A 24337-nucleotide genomic window follows, 5' to 3' on the forward strand; every position below is an offset into this window, starting at 1 on the left:
TAATATTAGTTGGATGTAATGGTTATTTTGATGTGGAAGAAGTTTCTTGGATTATGAGTCATTTTTAATGTTTTATGGATGATATTATTTTGATGGCGGATGTACTTGAACCTGAAATTGGATGTGGTTGCTCTAGCATAGTTATGGTCAATAGCATGTTTATGTTTCATTTAAGCAGGTATATATAATGGCCTTTTTAATAGTGGAATGCTGCCAAATAATTTTTAGAGGACTATTGGAATTGTTCTCCAACTTTGAATTGGAAATTGGATTTGGTATGAGAAAAGAGTTACAAGTGGAAAACCATTTCATTACTGATAGAGAAACTAGATTACATCTATCCAAATGTATTAAGAGCCTCATGTAATAAAGGTTTTCAAAACTTCATGCTCATAAAACATGCTACAAATATAGCAACAAAGAACACTAATACAAACTGACAAACATGCTTCATTGATCCAACTATGCTTTCTACTTGTTCCAATCTAACATTCCTAGTTCCCGATTCCTCTTGCAACCTCCTAGACATCTCTTGCAACCCCCGCACCTCTTCTCGCAAAGCCTGTACATCAGTTTGTAGTCCATGTACTTCCTCATGCAACTCTTCAAATTTTATGGCCGAGGGCTCAGTTGTTGGTAGATTAATGGGATCACACCATTCGAAATAGTTACAACCATTAAAATCAAAATCGACCATCTCAGAGATCCTAATGGCAGCTTTTCGATTGCATCTACATTTTACACTTCTATACTTCGATAGATTAGTACTGTTGCAATTAACACTTGATATAGACATTAAACTGCGAAATTTACTCAGCAACAAAACACACTCCCAAGTCAGTAGTTGAAGTAAATATAAGAAGAATTAAAATGGAAAATTAAGTGTAGAAATACAGAGCAACCCTTGGTCCAGCAATGAAAATGTACCAGTTCTGCAAGGAATGAATGGGCATTGTTTCAATCTAACAAACCTTAAGCAAGCAACACAGAAGGGGATATGGGAAACCTGTTTCAAAAGGCCCAGCAAGCTTCAGTCGCTTCAGGTGTGCAGCAAATGCCACACTCAGGTCGCAGCTGCCTCTGGTCGGTTGCCACTACCCGCGGCAACTTCTGGTCAGTTGCCACTACCCGTGGCGACCTCTGTTCGGTTGCCACTACCTCGTACAGGTTGTGGGAGCCCTCTTGGTCGGTTGCCTTTATCTCGCACAGGTCGTTGCTGCCTCCATGAAAGTTGTCGTTGTCAAACTCAGTTTGCCACTGGTCTCAGCTCCCAAATATCTTCCAAACCCTAAATCCGATCGAATGGCTATTTCATGTGAATTAATAAAGATGAGGGTATTATTGACCTTTCATCTGTTATATTTGGTGTTTGAAATCTGTTAAAGGGTAAATCTGTCATTTTAACCTACCATTTAACACGGCTCACCAAATAGGTGACGGAAGTGAGCATCTTGAAAGTTCCGGGGAGGGTGGTGATAGAAATCAAAGTAGAGGGGAGGAGATTGATATTAGGTCAAACCTCAAGGGAAGGGAGTGTAATTTCCTCTTGTTTTAAAAAACCCTCTCTTGGGTGCAACTGTGCAAGTGAACCTTGCAAAGGGGACATGCTCAAGTTATCGGCGAAAACTTTTTTTTGTTTGTATATATTTAATATTTTTTTCCTCTCTACAAGGGAGGGGGGAGAGAGAGAGAGAGAGAGAGAGATGAGCACGCACACCGCACATTCCCCATTTTAGGTTACTCATCATGTTGGCTTAAGCTAAAGTGAAAAAATAAAAACAACTTTACAATGAATTTAACCAAATTACCCCTCCATCCAAGTCAGTATAAGTTGTGCTAAAGGACAGCTAAAGTAAGACTACAAGTTCTATTTTTAACCTGCTTTATTACAAACAGACAAACCCTTGCTCAATATAACTTTTTTATATTTTTTAATCCACACTTAATTATTTAGTACAAAACAGGTGCAAACCATGGATGAGTTGAAAACTATTACATCAACCGTCTCCCCTTGACATAAGCATGAAAGATTCATACAGAGTAATAGTTGAGATTAGTAAAGAAACGGTGGTACATTTTTTAATCTTATCCAAAGTTTTAAAACTCTGGGGTTAGTCTTGGAATCGGTGTCAACCAATATCAATATGGATAAGATCATATCAGATCAGATCAGCATACTTTGAAGTATGTTACCTTTAAAAACCTCACCAATTGATGTCGGGTATTGATCTGATCCAATAGATCCTAACCGATGTGATCGGCTTTTAAAACCATGGTCTCTCACCACAAATGCACCAAAGTCCCCTGATTTTGTATCTACTCTGACCTCCCCATTTTTAGATGCCAAGGTCTTGTTGATTATTACAACAAGGGAGAAACAAGATATCACAAAAAGAGAAGAAGCCAATATACTTATCACTCTGAAAACGTCTAAAGCCCTTCACAATGTGACCTGTTATTCTTCTTCAAGTACAATAAACTTCTGGGTTTGAGCTGATACAGTTAACTGACAAACTAGTTTATGAGCTTATTTAATTCTTTATTTCAGACACAACATCGTCTATGGTAAAAAGTCTAAAGCCCTTCACAATGTGACCTGTTTTTCTTCTTCAAGTACAATAAACTTCTGGGTTTGAGCTGATACAGTTAACTGACAAACTAGTTTATGAGCTTATTTAATTCTTTATTTCAGACACAACATCGTCTACGGTATGTCAAATAGAAAACCTCAAACACGGGATTACGACTAAGCTCTAAGTCATTAGTTGTATGACATAGGGAAACTAAACAAAAAGAGAAGGGAAATATTAGCCATTAGGCTTTGAGTTACAACCAAAACTCAACTCAACTAAACTCAACCAGCAAGCCTTCAGATCAGACCTTTATGAGTTACATCTAAGGCTAACCTCACTATGCAAGCATACTATCACCAGTCCAATTTTTAAGGGGGCCAAAAGGAGAAAGATGATAAGAGGAAAAAAAAATACATTTAAGGTTCTGAATTCTACATGCAATCAAGGATGTGCCTCAAGCAGATCTTTAGGAGCCCATTTCAAACCCATGGAAACTACCACCAAGGTACTGCACCAACAAAAAACTCATCCATCTACAATACAAAAAAAAGAAAATACAAATTGGGGATATTAAGAACTTAAAATACACTAAAAAGATGAAACAACATGATTGAAATTTCTGTTTAGATGAGGAAAAAATAATTATGGTAGTAATGATTGCCATTTGAGCCTCAAGTAAAGATCCAGAAATAAATTTTTTTGCAAGAACATAAAGGAAGTGACATGGAAAGTTTCCATTCTGAGTCTCTAACAATGAGAAGAGATCAAAGCGCTAAATAAACAAATCATCAAGGACCCTTGAACAACAGAATCTAAATATAATTCATTTGTGGATTCCATTTCAGATGTTTTACAATTAGTTTCTCATGGCTTTTGAGCAAATCCAAGAGGAAGAAACATTAGGGACATCATACTTTGACTAGGGAAAAAGCAACATAAAGCAATTATCAGTTTAAGTTGAAAGCTAACCAGAAAAAAAAAAAAAAAAGAGATAAAATTAGCTGTTTGCAGCTCATTTAATACTTCTAATTTATTAACCCTCACAGTCTAACAATGCACGACTTGTACATTAACTTTGCTTGAACCCACAGGACATTCATCATACGTCATCATTGCAAGCTGATTGAATACAGAAAAAAACAATATTTTCCTTAGTGACTGCTTGAAATCAATATTAAACAGGGGAAAGAAGCAACTAATGATTAAATTCAAATACTGGTGATATCTATCTTGATTACTGTTTCAAGGCTTCATCTATCAAATGCAACATGTAAAGAAAGGGAAAATATTAATTAATTCATCTAGGTTTGGATACTGAGAGAAACCATCTCCTGCAGCTCATACACTTCTGACATTCATCACACGTCATCATTCCGGGCTGATTGAATACAGCAAATCAGTACTACTTTTATGATTATACCAACATGCACTTTGTAAAGCAATAGTAAATAAGTCAAACAACACTCTTCTAAGAGAAAACTTTTTGTTTTTCCAAGCTAAGCTCTCTAGTTGCCTATCAAGCAGAATAGAAAAAACAGTAGAATGTGTGAATCATAGTTCTGCAGCAAAAATACAAAACATCACCAACTCATCTAATGCTTAAGTTCATGTTTATTCCTTGGTTTATTCAAACGAGTGACTCCCCTATTTCCATAGACTTTCCTTGCTTCTGTTTTGTAGGATTATCAGGCAAGACATTTTGATAGAAAAGCCAACAATAGTAGAGTAAATAATCAAGGGACATGAGCAGTGAATAAGTAAAAGGATTTCCCAGCACATCATGATCTTGTGGTTACACTTCTTTGGTGAATAAGGCAGCTGACATGCTGAAACTCTTAACAAAAATAAGGCCGTTAGATAGAAATTGGACATAAAAAAAATTTCCCCAAATTCCTATTGTGCCAGAAACCACCAAGTTATCTGGGGAAAAAATTACGAGACACCAACAGGTAAGATGGTAAACATGATCATCTTAGGTAATGTTTGACCTCAGGACTTGTATAGGAATCTATTATTTCCACCAGCTTGTTGCACAAGCACCCAACAAGCCACATCATCAAAAAATCAAATAAATAAATTAACAAACCACCTATCATAGACTGAGAAGTGAATCATCACTAGGAGGATGATGCAGTGTTGGAACAAGGTCGTGTTATTTAGGTAAATGGGGATTTAACAAAAAAAGAAAAGGGAAAATTATCTTATGCCACCCCTAATTTGGAACCTTATATCATATACCACCCTAGTTTTCTAAAAATATCAACCAACCACACCCCTGAAGCATAACACCGTTAGGCTAGAAATGGAAAAGACTCTTTTGACCCTGTTATGTAAACATCCATTCCCATCGTTTTACCCATGGAGACTGCGACTCGTCGTCAGAGGAGTGAACGTCAATTTACCCAGTCCCCAAATGCGAATAAGAGATCATGAACCTCACCATCCACACAGCCTCCAGTTGCCTTGATTCTGTGTACGTCAATTTCATCAGATTCAAGAAGAAGAAGAGATCCAGTCAACAAGCAAGAACCAGGTCGTCATTTAAGCTGTCTATTTTGCTATAACCAAAGGACGATCACCTGATTTGATTTTTCTGTTTCGTTTCTCTTTAATCAAAGCATAATAACGGGTTAGCCAGCTTCAATGTTGGTGTCTCATCTCCTAAATTTCTTTGCTTGCAAACAGAGGTCTCTGAATCTGATCTGCAAACCTGGGTTCTTGAACGAATTGTGCCGAATGTGGGTGGGCTTGTAAACCATGCTATCCTGCTGGGGTTGGACTGATCAGAATCCTCTGTCACAGAGAAACAGGGAGAAAATACGTTGCAGAGTCCAAGGAAGACATGGAAAGCCTCTGCAATCTTTCGAGATCATTGTATAAATGGCAGTACATGGGAATCGACTGTCTCCTGCTGCTAATCAAGGGCCCAGTTACGAGGTACCGAGCCATGGAGAGTACAACTCGTCGTCAGAGGAGGAGATTGATTGGAGGAGAAGCCCTAAACCTTCGATTCTATGCTAGGACGCCTGAATCTAAACCTTTGATTCTATGTTGGGTCTCGCATGAATTGGGGGTTTTTATATCATAGGGTAAAATTTTACCCTTCCTCAAAGGTAAACTTGCCATTTAAAAAATAACCACCTCACCACGTCATCACTTGACGATTTTGACCTAACGGAATAGATTTAAGTGTCATTTTGTTCACAAAGTGGGGACATACTAGGTATTTTTAGAAAACTAGGGTGGTATATGACATAAGGTTCCAAATTAGGGGCGGTACAAGATAATTTTCCCCCCCAAAAAAAAAGGTGAATGGGGATTTGGGAACCCAAGGATTCAATGAAAGATCACCTAATTGGTTGGGACACTTTCCTTAAGGCTATTGAGGATAATGATGGGCTTTGATGGGGTTTGGAAATCAGTGTGACTTCAAGAAACGGATATTACCCTTCTATGCAAAATTATGTGGAAATTCCCCCAGGAACCACATTGACTTGGCATGGGGTACTTGAGCTAAATGGAACACATCACAATGGGTCAGATGGTGGGAATCCATGAAACCAACATCAGAGTTACCTTAGCCTGTCTTTGGAAAAGTATCAAAAAAAAATTTCCTCCATTAATTCCCTAATTCAAAACTAACTCAATACCCATTTTTCCCCAAAAGTCAACAAAAGTCAAAATTCAACCCAAAACGTCAACCCTCTCAGACGGAGGTCAAACTCTAAGAATCAATCTCTCATGACACATATTATCACCTTTCTGACTATGAGAATTATCGGTAGAGTGATTTAGGAGTAATTATAAAACATCTAATCTCAAGGTGTAATTTTAAGGGGCAAACTCAGTGCACAAGGCTTCCACATGTGCGAGGTCTGCGGAAGTGAGAACTACGTAGCCTTACCTTGAGAATTTCAAGGTGTAATTTTAAGATTTCAATAAATCTGAAATTACTCTCACTCCATTGGTCAGATGCTCCCCAAATTCATAGCGCAACCCATAGTTGTCAAGGCGGTTTGCCTGGGGCCTAGGCGACAGCCGCCTTGTTGCACTGCATGTCGCCTTGTGTTTCGGCACTTATTTATGCCAAATATCATTCAAGTAAATGTTTTTAATATATTTGTTATTTCATTTACTTAAGATATTATTCATAAATAAGCAAATACCCCCTATTTGAATCCAATAAAAATAGTTTAAAAATCAAATTCCAAAAGGATAAAAAGTTAATCCCCCCAGTCCAAGAACAAAAATTGGATTTTGGTTATAGGGACGATTTTCAACTTTTAAATGCTGGGGTTTTACTCAATTATGAAAATTTTATAAATTCTATCATGTTAAAACATTGCTAAAAACCAAAAGTCCGGTAAAATAATATTTTGTTTTGATATTCATAAAATTATTTTCATTCAGGTGATTTTAACAGTATTCGCGCACTTAAAAATAAGTTTGACTGAAACATAACTTTGTCATTGCAACTCAGATTTAAGTAATCTTAGACTTGTTGGAAAGCTGGTTTTATGTTATAACTAATACAAAAAGTCTCATGTAAAAATAAAATCATTCGACCAGTCAAACTTATTATAGAATAAGAGCATTTCTCTAAATGTTGATTTTTTATAACTTAATATGACTTAATGTTAATTTTTTATGATTTGATGTGGCTAAATGTTGATTTTTAATGACTTGATGTGGCTTAATCTTGATTTTTTATGATACAAGGTATATAACTTACTAAATAATGTTAGAAAATAGGAAAAATAAAAAATAACACTTGTTTGCCTTAAGGCGGGCGCCTTCTCGCCTAAGGGCTTAGACAACCCTCCACCGCCTTGGTTCGCCTTGGCGCCGTGACAACTATGGCGCAACCTCCCTTAGGATAACTCTACTAGTCCCAAAAGCATGGCCAAAAGTTAACGACTAGATTAAAAATAATCACAGAGATACATGTTCAAGTCTCCCTATTTTCCCCAATTTCACGGGTTTTGTAGTAACACACAAACCGAGAGTCAAATCCTCTCCCAGAGGATCGATTCTCACTCTATGGGAGGGGAACCTATGGTAAAAAATAGACACTTTTAAAGATCCAACTAAGAACTGATATTAGAGACTTCTATTGGGACCCAAAATACAGTCGATTACCCTTCCTAAGAATCCTAGAAAACCTGGCGAAATATGAGCAACTAAGGTCCCAAGATTTGGGGGCGAAATATGAGCGACTAAGGTCCCAAGATTTGGGTGCCAAGGAAAACCATAACCCTAAAACTGATTACGTTTCAATATAGGGAGGTCAACTGAATCATTGAATTACTCAGTTAGAATCAAAGCTAACCCCCAAGGTTTTGGGTGGAAACCAACCATTGATAGCAATTAGGGATAGCAACCCAATTCAAGAATCGAAAATCAAATCAAGATTTTTTTTTTAAAGGAACAAAAAATTCATTACCAAGTAGATGAGAGAATATACAGTGGGGGAGAGGGGGGGAAGGAAAATAGCCTCAAAGCCTACCCAAAGGGAAGGCAAAAAGAAGCACATAGGGAAAAACCCTTACCAAAATATAGCCAATGGGATACATCATGGGGGAGATATCGGGGGGAAAATGATGAACAGCGGGAGGCCCCAGGACACAACAATGAGCATGTTCCTTGGGGAGTCAATAGCTCTTTGATTGCAGATGCAACCAAGTTTAGAACTAACGTCAAAGTAGATGGCTTTCCAAATCCGCTCAAAGGAGCAAGAGTTGGAAGTCCATCTACAGGATTGCGCTCCATCCAAAGATGGCTAATGGCAGCACATAAAAGCCAATTTCCCAATCGTATCACAAATGGAGCAGCCACCAAAAGTCATATCAACCCAAATCCATTCTCTACTCAAGGGGAAGGTGGTTCTATGGGTCAACCAGCAACTACGAAGGACCTTATTCCCGACAAAGGAGGAGAAGGGGCAAGAGAAGAAAAAATGGTCAATATCTTTGACTCCATTCTAGCAGAGACAACAAGAGAGGGAGACCAGGATATGGCGATGGATGAGGAAAGACTAAGTAGGAAAGCAATTGGAAAGAAAATGCCAAGCAATGAAGCTATGGCAAAGGATATGACCTCTAAACCAGACAATGTTACACCAAGGGACAATGGATCCCAGAGTACAAATATGGTTTCAGGTAGAGGTAGAGGAGAACATCCTAGTGAGATGGGAGCCAAGAGATCTTGTCCTCTGCCCCGATGGCCAGGCAATTCAGGAGGGAGAGAGGGAGGACCAGGGATCAGCCAAAGGCAGGGCAAGGAGGAGACCACACACCCTGAAATAAGATGGATGCAATAGCAACGGATCTGGGGAACCACGTGGGAATATATAGAATGCAGGGGGAGGTCAGATGGAGGATGATGCTAGAAGGGTGCCAAGGGTCCATCCAAAGAGAGGTGGAAGATTCATTCCCAAGGGAATATGAGATGGCATTGAGGGCCAAGGATCTTTTGGCAAGTATGTTACACCAAATCCAAGAGGCATTAGGAGAAAGGGAAGCAGTCCAAAGGTAGTCATGCTTGAGAGGGGAGGAATAAATCCAAGAGATCATACGCTATTCTTTCTGGAGAAAAACTTCTAGATCAGCTTGAGGATGCTGGAAGGATTGATATCGTTGACTCCCAGACCACCTTCGGACTTAGGAAGGCAGACTTTATCCCAGGTTAAGGGATGGAGGAATCTGGAGGGAATCAGATCCTTTCCAAAGAAAGGATGAGAGGAGAGACTCAATAGCCTTGGAGGTGGCCACAGGAAGGGCAAACACCAGACCAATAGAGGGACATGGATTGGAGGATCGATCTGATGAGAACCAAGCGACCAACATAGGAGAGATACATCATAGTGTGGATCAAACACAAAGAAGTCTTCATACATAAAGAGAAGCAGAAATAATAACAATTTTTATTAATCAAATCCGTGTACAATGCTTGACCCTTTTACAAACCTATATAGAAAATCAAAAATAGACTTTGACACTAAAAAAGGAAATCCATACCAAATCTTAATTAATAGGACACCTAAATTGACTAGGAAACTACAATAACAAAGAAAACCCTTGGAACTAAAGGTCCAACACACATAAAACTCATGTCCAAGTTTATTTCTACTAAATAAGCTCCAATTAGATATTAAATGCTTCACCCTCCTTTTTAGATTTATAAGATTTGAACATACCTTGTCACCCACTCAAGCCACAACCACTGGGCCAACACTTTAATTATTTATTATGTCCACAAATTAAATATAAATAAAGAAATAAAGCACTCTATAATTTTCTAAGTACTTTATTCACATATATGTCATCCCATATTCAATTGCCTCCAGAATTAAATTCTACACATCAGTTTATTAAAAGAAAGAATCACAACAATTTACAAAATTACCACTACAATGTAAAATTACGAAAATACCCCTAGGCTGAAAACATACTCTTGGGTTTCTAATTTCCGGGGCATTGCACTTCTTGTCTTTCATGCTTAAAATGTGTCAATTTGAAGATGCACCGAATTTTAAAGCCATCAACGACATCATTGCCATACATCCATGATCAGCCTAGCAGTCCATCAGTCAATATCATTAAAACCACATCACCCATACTTCCTCTTTCTCAAGCTTGAAGCTTCAAAATAACAGAAAACCTTTGATTTACCTCTAAGGTGGTGTTGTTGAGGAAGACTTTGTAAGGTTGTGGATGCTTCTCCGTAGGTACCTTAGCCTAATCAACGAAAGCGATAATGTTAAAGTGTATTGTGGGTAGTGTGGTGTACCATGTTATCGTGTATGTTGTATCATGGGATAGTATTCTAATCGTAACAAGATTAGCTCTAGGTTAGCTCGTTAGTTGTTATTTCTCTTTATTGTTATAACTCCTTATATTAATCAGACTTAGTATCTTAGTAGGATTCCCTACTAAGAGCTGTTTTGACTTGACATTATAAAATATATATATATATGAGAAATTATAAACCAATATTAATATTTCCCAATTTTTTGTTTCTAGGGAAAAAAAAAAGAATCGAAATTTGTTTGCTAACGTTGGTTCATTTTTTTGTCCCTAGGAATGAACCAAGACCAAAAGGTTGCTAGGAAATAAGAAAAAAGAAGCATCTTTTAGGAACTTCTTTATCCCAAAAATAAGAGGGAGAAATGGTTAATGAGCACATGGTTAATTTGATGGGCAAAGAAGAAATTTCATGTTAAAAATAAAACACCTTCAACGCAACTTCAACCACCCCCACCACCACCGCCACCAAGACCACCACCACCACCGCACCACCACTACCACTACCACTACCACCAACACCACCACAACCACTACCGCCACCAAAACCACCACCAACACCTCCTCCTCCACTACCACCACCTCTCCACCTCCACTTCCACCACCGCCTCGACCGCCACCGCCACACCACCATCTCCTCAACTGCCACCACCACCGCCTATGCCAAAATTTTTGGTATTGAATGACATTTTGTATAAATTCCATACACATAAATTAATATGCACTTAACAAACACCCTCTTATTTCTTTTCTAGATCACTACATGCTATCAAACACGATTTTTTGCCCAGAAATATGGCCCAGAAACAGGAATACGAAAAGTAATTTCTTGATAGAAATTTAGCCCAGAAACAGAATGGTATGCTGGCCCTTAGGGACCTTTCATTTGGTTCCAAAAACCTATGCTGTTATACATAATACATGAGACTCTAGTTAATGGTTATACGAAGATAAACTAGAGCCTCCTCCCACATGTTGCCTACTGGATCTCTATGGAGCTGTTCATCTACAGGATTTTTATTTATTAACACAAGGCTGGTGACTCCCTGATTTTTTAAGTTTTGAAGAAGATTCATGAATGAAATTCATCCAGATCTAACCATTAGATCTGACTGAAACTTTGAGGCATTGAAGATCTCCTTGAATGAGCCACTTTGACTGAAGTTTGAAGGTCTCCCAGTTTTTCATATGGTATTATCCAAAATCTCCCGTTGAAGCAGCATGCAGCTATCTTCTTCTTCTTTTCTTTTTATTTATTTTTTTTTTTTTCGTTTTTTAATATCACATTGCTAGAGCAGTATACTGTATAAACAACTCCAACTGTGACTGCAACTCATATTTCATAGATTGGGACTCTAAAATCATTAGTAACTCTTTCTAATGCTTTTATAATTTCACAAGTCAACTGTAGTTAACCTATAGGGAGACCATTTTCATGAGAAGAGAACTCTTCCAAACCTGAGTAAAAGAACCAGTGCATAGACCGAATTCAGAGGGCCTTTGAAAAAACAATCACATTGAGATTTCACCACGTCTTGCCAAAGTCAAATGCATAGTTTCAACTTTCCTAAGTTTTTTATAGAAAAAGTTTTCTCACCTAATCTATCAAGAAAACCATTCACTAATACTTCCAATGCTTGACAACCACCACCCCACACACACACACACAAAAAAAAAAAAAAAAAAAAAAAAAAAGCAAGAACAAAATTCAAGTCATTCCGTCATTGCTTGATCTTCATCTAGTCTCATCAACAGGAATAAGGCAATGACTGTCCGTCACAACGTCAGAAAAGGCAAATAAGAAATGAGCTCACATGATGTCATTTTTTGGATAAAAGTTATAATATGTCCATTAATTTGAACCAGAGCCCAACTTTCCATTTCTTGAGATAGAACACTGCCATTCTAAGTTAGTACTGATTTTGCAACTTCTGTAAGTTCATATCCATTAATGTGGCTTCCAAGGTATTCCAAGTAAGAACAGAACAAAAGATTTTTTTATTTTTTTATTGACAACAGAACCCCAAGGTTTGGCAAATCCCATCTATTAGAAATAAATTTCCAGGAAACTACCAAATTTATAACTTAAAAATGTTTCCTCAGTATTTCAACTGATATAGAGAACCCCAAGGTCCCAGGGGGTGCCCATCCACTAGAACTTCCCTGTCAAGCCTAGGCAGAAATCAAATGGGATAAGTCCACAGATCTCAACCAAATTCACAGCACTCCATATATTTAAGAAAGGGGATTCCTTTTCTTATTTCAAATAAATGGTTTTATAAAGAGGGTATTAAGTGGACAAAATGAAAATATATAACCAGCCCGCTACAATCTCATAAAATTAATCGAGGACAATGCTTCACTTCAGAAGAATACCCCCCTGATACAGATGGTCTCTAGCAGCTCATGACCTCACTAAGTAATCCACCATTTCATTTTGAGTCTCAGGGCCCACTAGTATAAGATGTTCCTGTCATAAGCCAGGATATGATTGAAAGGGGGGGGGGGAACCTAAAAAGGAGGAGAAAAATAAGCAGTGAGAACCATTTCAACAAATTTTAGTTTTCTAAAATAATTAATGTTGAATGTCCAGTAAATTAAGTTTTAAGGCCATTTCAGGCATCTAATCGGGAATTATAAAACTGGCTTCTTCCCTATATAATATTTGACTCTGGGGTAAAAACAAAGCCTGTAACATTTGTCAGCTTAGCTACCTAATTTGCAGAGACATTGATTCACTGTAAAACTAATTCCGAATCATTTAGCAAAACAATGCCCCCTCTATTTTTCCAAATATATGGGCAACCCGAAAGCATGTAACAATGCCTTCTGATTCTATACAGTCACAGAAATGCTTGAATATTTCTCGCTTATTTCCTTGGCCAACTTTTATCTCTTTGCATATAATAACATGATCTTTCTCTAGAATAAAAAATACAAAGAACAGAAGAGAAGTCACAATGGTCAGACGCAGAGAACCAAATCCCAGTATTATAATTATGAACCTTATGAACTGTTATTAAGAAAAAGAAACAGATGATAGTATAGCTATCACAGAGTTTCAAGACAGTTGAGATACAATCACAACATAGGCTACAGTCACATGGGGACTTAGACCTTATTATAGTTATGGCTTGGCAATTGGTGAAATCAAAACTTTTCTTCTCGAAGATTTATTGGAAATGTGAGGGATTCTGCAGTTCTACACTGAATTCCTCAGTTATGTCTTTTGCACTCCTGGACATAATTCTTGTATTGCAGACAACACCACCACCACCACCACCACCACCCCCCCCCCCAAAAAAAAAAAAAAATCACATCAATTAGTAATCTTATTCCAAAGCTGCCTTCTCTATCAATGGCCAAGGCTATTTTTTAACTTGTATAAAACTTTAAGAAGGTAAAGGCTTCCCTATTTTCAGTGAGTATACAAATTTTACTCAATGGAAGTAGAATCCCAAAATTAGAGATCACCAGTTTGAACCAATATTTGGTGCAGCTTGAGGATGAGGTGAGGATCATTACTCTTCCAGATTAACATATCTAATTATGAAAAACATTTTTCAAACTAGACCATAATTTATGTAAAGCAAAAATGAACTAATCAAATAAAAAGCTGAATTGCAATGCATACACAAAACAAGAAATTATGAAATTCCCAAATAACTCCTATTTTGGATAATGGCCCAAATATCTACCACGCAAGTAAATCGGATAGGGCCCAAATTTTGAGGATGGTTAGATCCCAAAGTCCTCTGCCTTCGTGTCAAGTTTCAACTCAAATGATAAAGTATTTTCCTCAATTATCATTATTTTATATTACTTTTTCTGCCATTTTGTCTTTTTCTCTGTTCAATATGACAAGATATCATATTTGGGTAGCGATGGAATGAATCCAGCCATATGATGGAGTGGAGTCATCCATGGGTGCTGTTAATTAATATGGGTCGGAGCCGGTTCCTTCATGGGTCACCCACTTGGGGTAATCATAGACCCACTAGGATTGGGAACCCTAGCTAGTCAATTCTCTATAAATAAGAGGGTTTTGGCCACAAAGCCAATTATTGTTTTGACCTAATCTCTACATTCTTTCTTCCTATTGCTTCTGTCTCTCCCAATTGAGAGTGTGTCTCCAAGGATCTCCATTGCAATCCTTGGATTTGGAGGGTGGTATATTGCCTAGCAAGATCGCCGCAACCTTTCGTTTGTCTCTGTTCGTGCGAATCGACTCGTGGTGCAACCCGATCCATTCCGCTGCGAGGAAAGCTACATTGAGGTAATCCTTGATACCCGTTTACTTTCCTTTTAACATTGGTATCAGAGCAAGGTTTATGGTTACGCTGCGCGTCGTCACGAAGAATCGCACATCATTGTGTTTGGCCGCGAACATATCGCACCATAGGATCCATCTCTCCTTGTTGCTGTTCGCGTTTCGTGCGCATCACAGCAATAGTGGGATTGTGCTCGGCAGCCACTGATCTCTGCCGCCGACAGTCCTAACCGTTGCCGCTCATGGTCTGCTTTTAATCTCGGGCACAGGCACGGCCGCGGTCGCGGCTGCGGCTGCGGCTGCGGCTGCGGCTGCGGCTGCGGCTGCGGCTGCGGCTGCGGCTGCGGCTGCGGCTGCGGCTGCGGCTGCGGCTGCGGCTGCGGCTGCTGCTGCTGCTGCTGCTGTTGCTTGCCGCTTGGAGAGATGGGTCATGAAAGAAACCGTATCAGAGATGAGAGTGGGATTAGTGCATGAATTAGTTTTCTTTTAATGCAATCATTGAATCATGAAATCTTTCAATCATCAATCATTAAAAGCAATCATTGAGCAGATGATGATTTCATGATATGATTATTAATGAGTAATAATTGCAAGCATTCACTGCTTTACTATTCATTGTAATGATGAATTAAAAAAAAAAACAAAAAAGGAGTTCAAAAGTTCCATTCCAAGCTTTATGAAAACAAACGTATATTTAAAAAGATATAATATAAGTTTGTTTTTCTTTTGATCGGCCTTAACTAAGAAGGCCAGGGCTAAGGATTCATGCACGTAGCCCGGTGAGATATTGTCCCACATATATATATTTTTTTTGTACATGCTGTCGAAAAGGGCCATTGTCATGAATCGGTCATGATTCTTGATCGACATTGAATTAGATTGGTTTGGATTGATAAGTATTGAAATATTAAATTCCTACTGCCATGGTGATGGAATTTTATTGCATAGTTATTTATTGCCATGATAATGCATGTTTTATGTTACATGCTTTAAGATATTTGGGTCGACAAGTATTGGAAGTTTTAAACCTTGATTGTGATTAAGGGTTTATTTGTTGAACCCTACCCAAGGGTTTATTTTTATAATGTAATTTAGGGTTTGGGTTTGCATAACCCTACTTAAAATTACGTTTATGCCCTTAATGACATAGGTCAAAGGGGAGGATACTTTATTTGATTTACTTGAAGTTTGTTGATATGATGATGCATAATTATGTTATTTGTTTTACATTATTTGGATTTATTGGCATGACTTGAACATGCGACCTTCGTGTTATTAGGCCAAACATATTATTGCTTTGAAATGTGTTTTAGCATGTATAGGTATATGTATTGACAAATCATCATACCCTCCCATGGCAGTTTTGACTTGAGACTCGCTCCATTTGTTAGGATGCGTGGTCGATCTCCACCCACGGACCCATGGATATTTATTTATTTTTTTCTGGGTTAGAGATCATGATTGGTTTTTAATTTAAGTGGGTATGTTCATGTATGTACGTTAGAGATAGTCTTTGTGTATGATGTAAAGTGCAGCGCTCCCTACTCAGTAGATTGATGTAGTAGGATTTTTAAAGGATGTAATTATTTTTTGGGACAATGTAATTATTTTTTGAGAAGCTTTGTAAATGGTAAGCGCCTCGCACTGCATATCATACACTTACACTACCTCGACATGCCACTTTAAGTACCAATCGGGTTCCTATGTGGGACCCATGCGCATCCATTTGTTTGGCACAGTTTTGTGGATTGGAGATACCTAATTCTCCTTATATTTGTTCGAAATCAATTAAAATTATGTCCCTGACCCACACAAGTGAAATTTGATTATGAGCTTAGCAAAATTTTTTGTTTCACCGTGTGTAGTAAGGAACCATTAATTTTAATTAGGGTTTTTGGAACAAATTCTTAATGTGTACCTAATGTTTACCTTGCACATTTTTGTGTGTAGTGATATGGCCACTAATCATATTGTTGTGAACCTCACCAAGGGTGACAAATTGACTGGACACAACTATAACATGTGGCATCGAAAGATTCAATATTTGCTCAATGAGCAAAACTATCTTGAGTATTTGACCAATGTTATGGATAAACCCACTGAGGGTACTACCACTCAGCACAGTCGTGATATGGAAGCCTATAACAAATGGGTGAATAAAGATCGCAGTACGCGCTTTATTATGTTAAGCGCTATGCATGATGAATTGATTGGTGATTATGAGAAACACACCACGGCTAAGTCCATGTGGGAAGCTGAACATTTACTTCGAAGGTACATCTATTATAAGGTTAAGGGGTATGACCTTGAAGTTTGAGATGTATAAGTTGGATCCTAAGCACACTATGCCTGAACACCTTATGGTGGTCAAGGAAATGGTTCGGAAACTGAAAGATGTTGGGACCACTCTCACTGATGAGCAACAGGTTTAAGCTATCATTAGGACATTACCCGATTCTTGGAACCCTATAAAGCTCGTTCTCACATACAATTACAACATTAAAAATTTTGCTGATGTTACTCAACATATGGAACTTGAAGCGGAGCGCCAAGAGGTGAATCGTGTAACTGCCCTAGTCGCCCAGGGAGGCAAGCGTAAGTTCAAACACAAAAGACAGGGCAACCCAAGAAATCAGGGTATGGCTCAGAACCAGGAGCCAAAAGAAGGCAAGCCCACCAAGCGCAAAAGAGGCAAGTATGGCGGAAAGAAAGATTTATCAAAGGTCAAATGTTCAACTGCCAGAAGATGGGGTACTTCGCTCGTGATTGCACTGAGTCGAAGCAGGTACCATTTCTATCCCTCCCTGTACATATGTTTGTACCTATGTTTTGGTTGCCCATACACAGTCTGATTGGATTGTGGATACAGGAGCAACAAAACATATAGTGCGAGATCGAGGGGGTTTTGTAGATTATCGTAGAATTCCACAAAATTCCAGTTGGATCCCAGAATGTGTTCATGGGGAACGGTACCAGTGAAGCAGTTCGAGGAGTTAGTACTTATCAACTCAAGATGCGTACTGGACACACCTTGCTTCTTCATGATGTGCTTTACGCACCGGATATTTAGCATAATCTACTTTCAGTTTCTGTATTATTACCTTTAGGATATTCTTTCCATATTGACGGTTGCACTTCAGAGTTTTATTTGAGTGATACTTTTGTTGGACGTGGATCCTTACTTTATAGATTTTTTAAATTAGATTTAATTGATTCTGCTTCATCTGTTTGTTATGTGGTTAATACATGTGATAATTCTGAATCTATTATATGGCATGCTAGATTGGGACACATAGGGCGAGACAGGATGACTAGGTTAGCTAGAGAAGGCCTTTTAGGTCCACTCGTTAAAGTCAACCTCCCTGTGTGCAAGCTCTGTCTAGCAGGTAAAGCTCATCGAAAGCCTTTTGAAAAGGCAATCTGAGATACCCAGCCTCTAGAACTTGTCCACTCAGATATTTGTGGACTTATAAATGTAAAGGCACGCCATGGCGCCTCTTATTTTCTCACATTTATTGATGATTATTCGTGATATGGTTATGTGTATCTAATCGCTCACCACTACGAGGCATTAGATTGCTTCAAATGCTTCATGGCAGAGGGTTGAGAATCAGTCAAGTAAAAGCTTAAAAACTCTGCGCACTGACCAAGGACGCGAGTATCTATCCCGACCAGTTTAAAGAATTGCATGAGGAGATGGGGATTCACAGGCAATTAACCATTTCTCGCACTTCGCAGAAAAATGGCGTAGCGGAGAGGAGAAATAAGACACTCTTAAATATGGTTAGGTCGATGATGGCACAAGCCAACCTCCCAATATCTTTCTGGGGGGATGCTCTTTTTACTACTGCCTACATCCTTAACCGAGTGCCTTCACAGTCAATTCCTTCGACCCCTTATAAGTTATGGAAGGTCGCAAAGCTAAATTTAGGGGCATATGCGACCATGGGGATCAGTAGGTTATGTTCACAGCACCTCCCATAAGTTTGGGAAGCTTGGCCCTAGAGCTAGAAAACATATATTTACAAGATATTCCGACAGCTCGACAGGTTACGTTATGTACAGTGAACACCTTGACGAAGGAAAGACTGAGATAAAGTCACGGGATATCGACTTTATTGAGACAAATTTTCTTAGCATTGGTGACACAAGCAGGGATCTCGACCTCTTTGAGACAGAGGATGAGGAAAGCGTCTCACCTATTCTTGGCAAGGGTGGGGAATTAACTCATCTTGTAATCGCCAGAGAAAGTGAAACTGATCATCAGCCTAGTGGGAGTGTACCAACCAGTGGGAGTGTGCCACTAGACGATCATCAGGATTCCCTCGCGCGTAGGAGGACTCATGGGCAAATTCCCCATCGACGTTTTGAGATTAAAGGGGAAGCTCTCATTTGTGTTTCAAAGGATGAGGATGAGCCCACTTCTTTGTGAGAGGCGCTCTCCTCACCTGCTAAGGATAAGTGGCAAGCTGCCATGGAAGATGAACTGAGTTCTATGAGTAAGAACCAGATATGGGAGTTAGTTGACCTACCTCCTGAGTATAAGACTATTGGAAACAAATGGGATTTAAAGGTCAAACACAAGGCAAATGGTTCAATTGACAAGTATAAAGCACACCTTGTGGCGAAAGGCTATACCTAAAAGAAGGGTGTAGACTATGATGAGACTTTCTCCCTAGTGGTGAGAATTGCCTCAATTCGCCTCATTCTAGCCATTGTCGCAAAATTAAATTTGGAGCTCTCTTAGATAGATGTTAAAACTGCATTTCTCAATGGAGAACTAGACAAGGAGATCTTTATGGATCAACCAGTGGGTTTTGAAGCCAAAGGACATGAGCGCAAAGTCTGCCATCTCAAACGTTCTATATATGGCCTTAAACAATCATCTAGGCAGTGGTACTTTAGATTTCATCATGCCATTACCTCTATTGGTTTTGAAATGATTGAAAAGAACCACTGTGTGTATGTGAAACGATCCAAGGGAAGTTTCCTTATTCTACCTTATTTGTTGAAGATATTTTATTGACTGGGAATGATATGGAGATGATTGTCGCCACTAAAGAGTGGTTGTCCTCAACTTTTGAGATGAAGGACATGGGTGAAGCCAACTTTGTGTTAGGCATCAAGATTATTAGGAATCGCTCTAGGAATATTCTTAGTTTGTCTCAAGAGACTTACATAAAGAAGATCCTTGAACGATTCCACATGGATAAGTCTAAACCCATTGATAGTCCCATAGACAAGGCCTGTGTTTTGAGCCTTGACCAGTGCCCTAAGACAGATGAAGAGAATAATCAAATGTCCAAAGTACCCTATGCAGCAGCGATAGGCAGCCTGATGTACGCAATGATGTACACGCGTCCAGACATATGCTTTGCAGTTGGCATGGTTAGTCATTATTAGAGTAATCTAAGACCATGCCATTGGCACGCAGTGAAAAGAATCTTTCGATACCTTCGTCGGACCACTGATCTCACCCTCACCTACAATGGTTCGGATTTGAGATTGAGAGGCTACAGTGATGCTGACTGGGCCAGTGTCAGAGATGAGCGCAAATTTACTTTGGGATATGCATGTCTTAGGAGGTGGGGCTGTATCTTGGAGTAGCAAGAAGCAGACCTGCATCGCCCTATCCACGATGGAGTCCGAGTACATCGCGTCTTCGACGGCGGTTCAGGAGGCCGTTTGGCTAAAGAGGTTCCTATAATGCCTTGGCGTTACCGCTCATTCAGGAGATGCGGTGCTTGTACACTGTGACAGCACGACAGTTTTGGCATTTGCCAAGGACCCCAAGTTCTATGGAAAAGCCAAACACATAAACATTAGATATCACTACATTCAAGAAATGGTTCCACAAGTAGCATAGTGGCTGATCCATTGACTAAGCCTATTGCTCGGGACATTTTCCTTACTCATGTTAGGAATCTAGGACTTAGACGTGGATGATTTATATTTTGAGTTTTGATATTTTCTTTAGACATTATTGTTGTCACTATTTGATTTATTTATGAGACATATAATTCTTTAAAGTGATTAACGTGTGTACACATTTCATTTTACAAATATATCACTAGGCTTGGATCGACCCAATCACACGGGTGATTCACCTTGGCGCTTAAAGATAGTGAGCGAGATGAACAAACAACTTTTTAGCTAAGTGACACCTTAGTTAGAGCTAAGATGAAACCTTTCTATGGTTGAACACAGAGATCCCACGTCTCAGTGTAGCCTACTCATAGCCGAGTGTGAGAACTCAAGCAGACGCCATGGGGGCGACTGGGCTGATTTACTCAGGTTAGGCGCTTGAAAGTGCGACTGAACCCAAACTCGTATGTTCTTTTTATTTTATGAGTGGCATGCCCACCTTAGTGGTAGTTGCATCATAGCATACATTTCATATTGTATGTGCTTTATTACAACCGTTTGTGAGAGTGACCGTTCATCACTATGTGAGCCATTTGGATCAAAACTGAGTTGATCCTATGGATACCCTCTACCTAAGACCATGTCATGAAGAAGATGCCTAATGACGCTACTTTGACGTGCTCCTTAGGATCATGGATGATGCGGTCCAGCGAGACATGAATGAAAAAGCGGTTGGGAATAGTCGGATTGACATGTGCGCTTAGGGAAAACTATTCGAAATTGCACCCTTATTTTATGGCTTATTACCCGGGCGACTTATCGTATTTATGTTTCAACGTAGTCATAAGCACATTACATGTTTTAAGGTCACCACTGCTCATCATGAGGGATCGAGAGTGCTAGACTTGGTGTAATTTGGTTGTTTAGGGTACCCCAGATTATTTGTGAGTGACGTGCTATGTTGATTAGATGGAAGCTTGATATAGCACTCCTACATTCGTATTATCTCGTTAGGTCGCACACTCTATTTCCTGTATAATGAGACACATATGGTAAAGAGACTTCTAGAATGGACAATTGAGTATGTCCGCCCTGCGTGGGTGAGTGGGAGATGTTAATTAATATGGGTCAAACTGGGTTCCGACCCGGTTCCTTCATGGGTAGCCCACTTGGGGTAATCATAGACCCACTAGGATTGGAAACCCTAACTAGCCAATTCTCTATAGAGGGTTTTGGCCACAAAGCCAATTAGGGTTTTGACCTAATCTCTAGAGTTCTCTTTCTCCCTATTCTTTTCTGTCTCTCCCAATTGAGAGTGTGTCTCCAAGGATCTCCATTGCAATTCTTAGATTTGGATGGTGGAATATTACCTAGCAAGATCGCCGCAACTTTTCGTTCGTCATTGTTCATGCAGATCGATGCGTGGTGCAACCCCGATCCATTCCGCTGCGAGGAAAGCTACATTGAGGTAATCCCCGATACCCGTTTACTTTCCGTTTAACATGTGCCAACTGTATATGACCAAGATAAACTATTTCTTTGAAAAACAACATCCAGAAATTTAAGATAAAAGTTATTTTTCTAACTTTTTGCATTATATTTCAGTAGAATATTTCACCTTTCTTAATCCTCATGCAACTTTGTACTGGTTTTTGATAAATCCTATTAAAATAATTTTTACATTAAATCAAACATGGAATGTATGGCCACACATGCACAGCTGAAAAAATATTAGGATGCGTGGATTGCAAGTATCTGATTGAATTTGAGTCTAAAATTTGACACATGCCTACTCCATAAGCTATAAAAAAAAAACTAATCCAACAATCAACCGGCCAAAATCAAGAGTCTAGGAGCTTAAAATGGTAAACTAATAAGCTTGTCCAAATAAAGTCAATACAAGATTTACAGAGAATATACCTTCAGAAATCCAACCATAGCCCCTCTGAGAGACCGAAAGCATCGAGGTCAGCAAAGCAGAGGCAGTCGCATTGTGATAAGGCAACATTGATTCCAAACAGAAGGAACTCATCTCAACGGGAGATCTGTTCAAGCCCACGAAATAATCCAATATTTGAAAGATCAGAAGGTTTCACAAGCATCCATATTTTTATTTTATTTTTTTTTTTTTTTTGGGGTGAGGGTGGGTTGGGGGTGGGGGAAGAAACTGACCTTAAGATACGATGAGAAAGAGACTTCTGCTGGGAGATAAGGAAGGGGGAGCGAGAGGCTTTGGCTTCTGTTGCAAGTCTGGCCGCTGCATTTCGGATAGGTGTGGAGCGGAGAGCAGAACGGGCGCATGAGATGGCAATGGCTGACATGACTGAACAGAGACGATGCAGGCCTTGGGGTTTTTTTTTTTTTTTTTTTCCCTTTGTGGGAGGAGGATGGCGAGGAAGGGGTTGCGCTTAACGTTAATGGTTTCGGGCGGTTTGTGCTTGAAGAAGCATTGAGAGAGAGAGAGAGGGTTGCAGTGGTGCGCGAGACTCACCCTTGTCGCGAGGGATGGATGGATGGATGTGTTCAGGGGTTTAGAGCAGGCTTCTTAACGGGTTTAGGGCGGCGTGGAGGGCAGGGAATATTCACGTACGTGAATGACCCTGTCCGTGGACATGGCATATATTTTCTCTCTCTCCATTTAATAGATATCATATTCACAGATCAGGGTCGTTCACGTACATTCACGTGTGCGAATATTCACCCCGGTCCATGGATATGGTATCTATTAAATGAGGAGAGAGAAAATATATGCCATATCCATGGACCAAGCTCATTCACGTACATTCGCATACGTGAATATTCCCTGCTCTCGCATATAGATGAGATAGACTTACTTTTTTTTTTTGGAGGTGAAACACTATTTTGTTCAAGCTGAACCCTTAAAAATGTTTCGAGAAAGGGAGGGTTCTTTGAGTATTGAGCAAGTCTCATACCAACGCGCACCAATTAAGGGGATGGAACCTTTTTTTTGGTAGAAAGAGGGCTATCATTAATACGTGTGGAACACGAAGAAAAATGGTTACATAGATCCTTCAATCACGGATTGGATAACAGCCATACTGTCCTACACACTTCAAACATGGCCTTTTGAGCGAAGGAGTTGACTACAACATTGGACTCCCTCGAAATAAAAGAAAAACTACAGCTTGAAAACTCATTTAAGATGAAGTGGGATATCATCTAAAATACTTTGAATCGAGAGCAGAATCGTCTTGGAGTGGCCGGTCAAATAATTCACCAGTTCTTTGCAATCAGTTTCAGCCATAACAAGCTAGATATTCTCCAAGATGCATTCCAGGAGCCCCACCCGTAGAACAAGAGCCTCACCTTCAATAGCACTACCACAACTGACCATATTTGAAACAGCAATGATCGGAATGCCCTCATGGTTGCGGATAACCACACCAAGAGCCCCACACTTCGAGCTGGTGTTCCATGATGCATTAGAGTTGAGCTTGGCGAAAGGGAGAGAAGGAGGCTTTGTCACACCCTGCCTCAAATTAGCCAAGGTATGGGGCACTGGATTTCCAACCCAGTCAGCCTAACCCTCCAGGATCACAGAAGCAGTACCTTAAATTCACAAATACCATCAAGATCACATCTAAAATCAGAGTATGCTAATCAAATTGTACAAATATCACTGGTAATTCACTACATGATAAGTTATAGGCATACAATAATATCCAGTTGTTATAAACCCACTTGTATAATATTTACATTTTACATATACCACCCATATGTACATCAAAAGAAAGTACCATATAACAATGGTGAAGTCCATCATCAACCCGATGTCTTGCCGACATAATCCTCACAACCGCTGCTAA

The 24337-nt window shown here is 39.3% G+C and overlaps 1 protein-coding gene across 11 annotated transcripts; it reads right to left on the reverse strand.

The window, feature by feature from the left end:
• Positions 1-354: 354 nt before the first annotated feature.
• Positions 355-23044, reverse strand: LOC122093657 (protein NUCLEAR FUSION DEFECTIVE 6, mitochondrial-like). Of its 11 annotated transcripts, XR_006144527.1 has the most exons (6): positions 22683-23044; positions 22431-22555; positions 21881-21968; positions 10244-10309; positions 10024-10146; positions 3697-3951 (listed from the first exon to the last, which is right to left on the reverse strand). XR_006144527.1 is itself a non-coding variant. In XM_042664030.1 (4 exons), exons 1-3 carry the CDS (start codon positions 22829-22831, stop codon positions 21910-21912), a joined length of 333 nt encoding a protein of 110 aa, XP_042519964.1. In that variant the 5' UTR covers positions 22832-23044; the 3' UTR covers positions 3372-3692; positions 21881-21909. The 11 variants fall into 11 exon arrangements, 7 of the variants coding, with proteins under 7 accessions (XP_042519970.1, XP_042519969.1, XP_042519964.1 ...); XR_006144526.1 differs by having other exon boundaries at positions 10024-10309; XR_006144528.1 differs by having other exon boundaries at positions 10024-10309; positions 21881-21956; positions 22683-23043.
• Positions 23045-24337: the final 1293 nt, after the last annotated feature.

The sequence above is a fragment of the Macadamia integrifolia genome, chromosome 11, assembly GCF_013358625.1.
Source record: "Macadamia integrifolia cultivar HAES 741 chromosome 11, SCU_Mint_v3, whole genome shotgun sequence".
NCBI lineage: Eukaryota > Viridiplantae > Streptophyta > Magnoliopsida > Proteales > Proteaceae > Macadamia > Macadamia integrifolia.

What these genes read in the sequence shown, in the direction of transcription:
- LOC122093657 (XM_042664030.1), bottom strand. Translation starts at nt 22,831, where the DNA reads ATGTCAGCCATTGCCATCTCATGCGCCCGTTCTGCTCTCCGCTCCACA. An exon ending in CTTTCTCATCGTATCTTAAG is followed by an intron (nt 22,556 to 22,682) that starts GTCAGTTTCTTC and finishes GGGCTTGAACAG; the next exon opens with ATCTCCCGTTGAGATGAGTT. An exon ending in CTATGGTTGGATTTCTGAAG is followed by an intron (nt 21,969 to 22,430) that starts GTATATTCTCTG and finishes ACCTCAATGTAG; the next exon opens with CTTTCCTCGCAGCGGAATGG.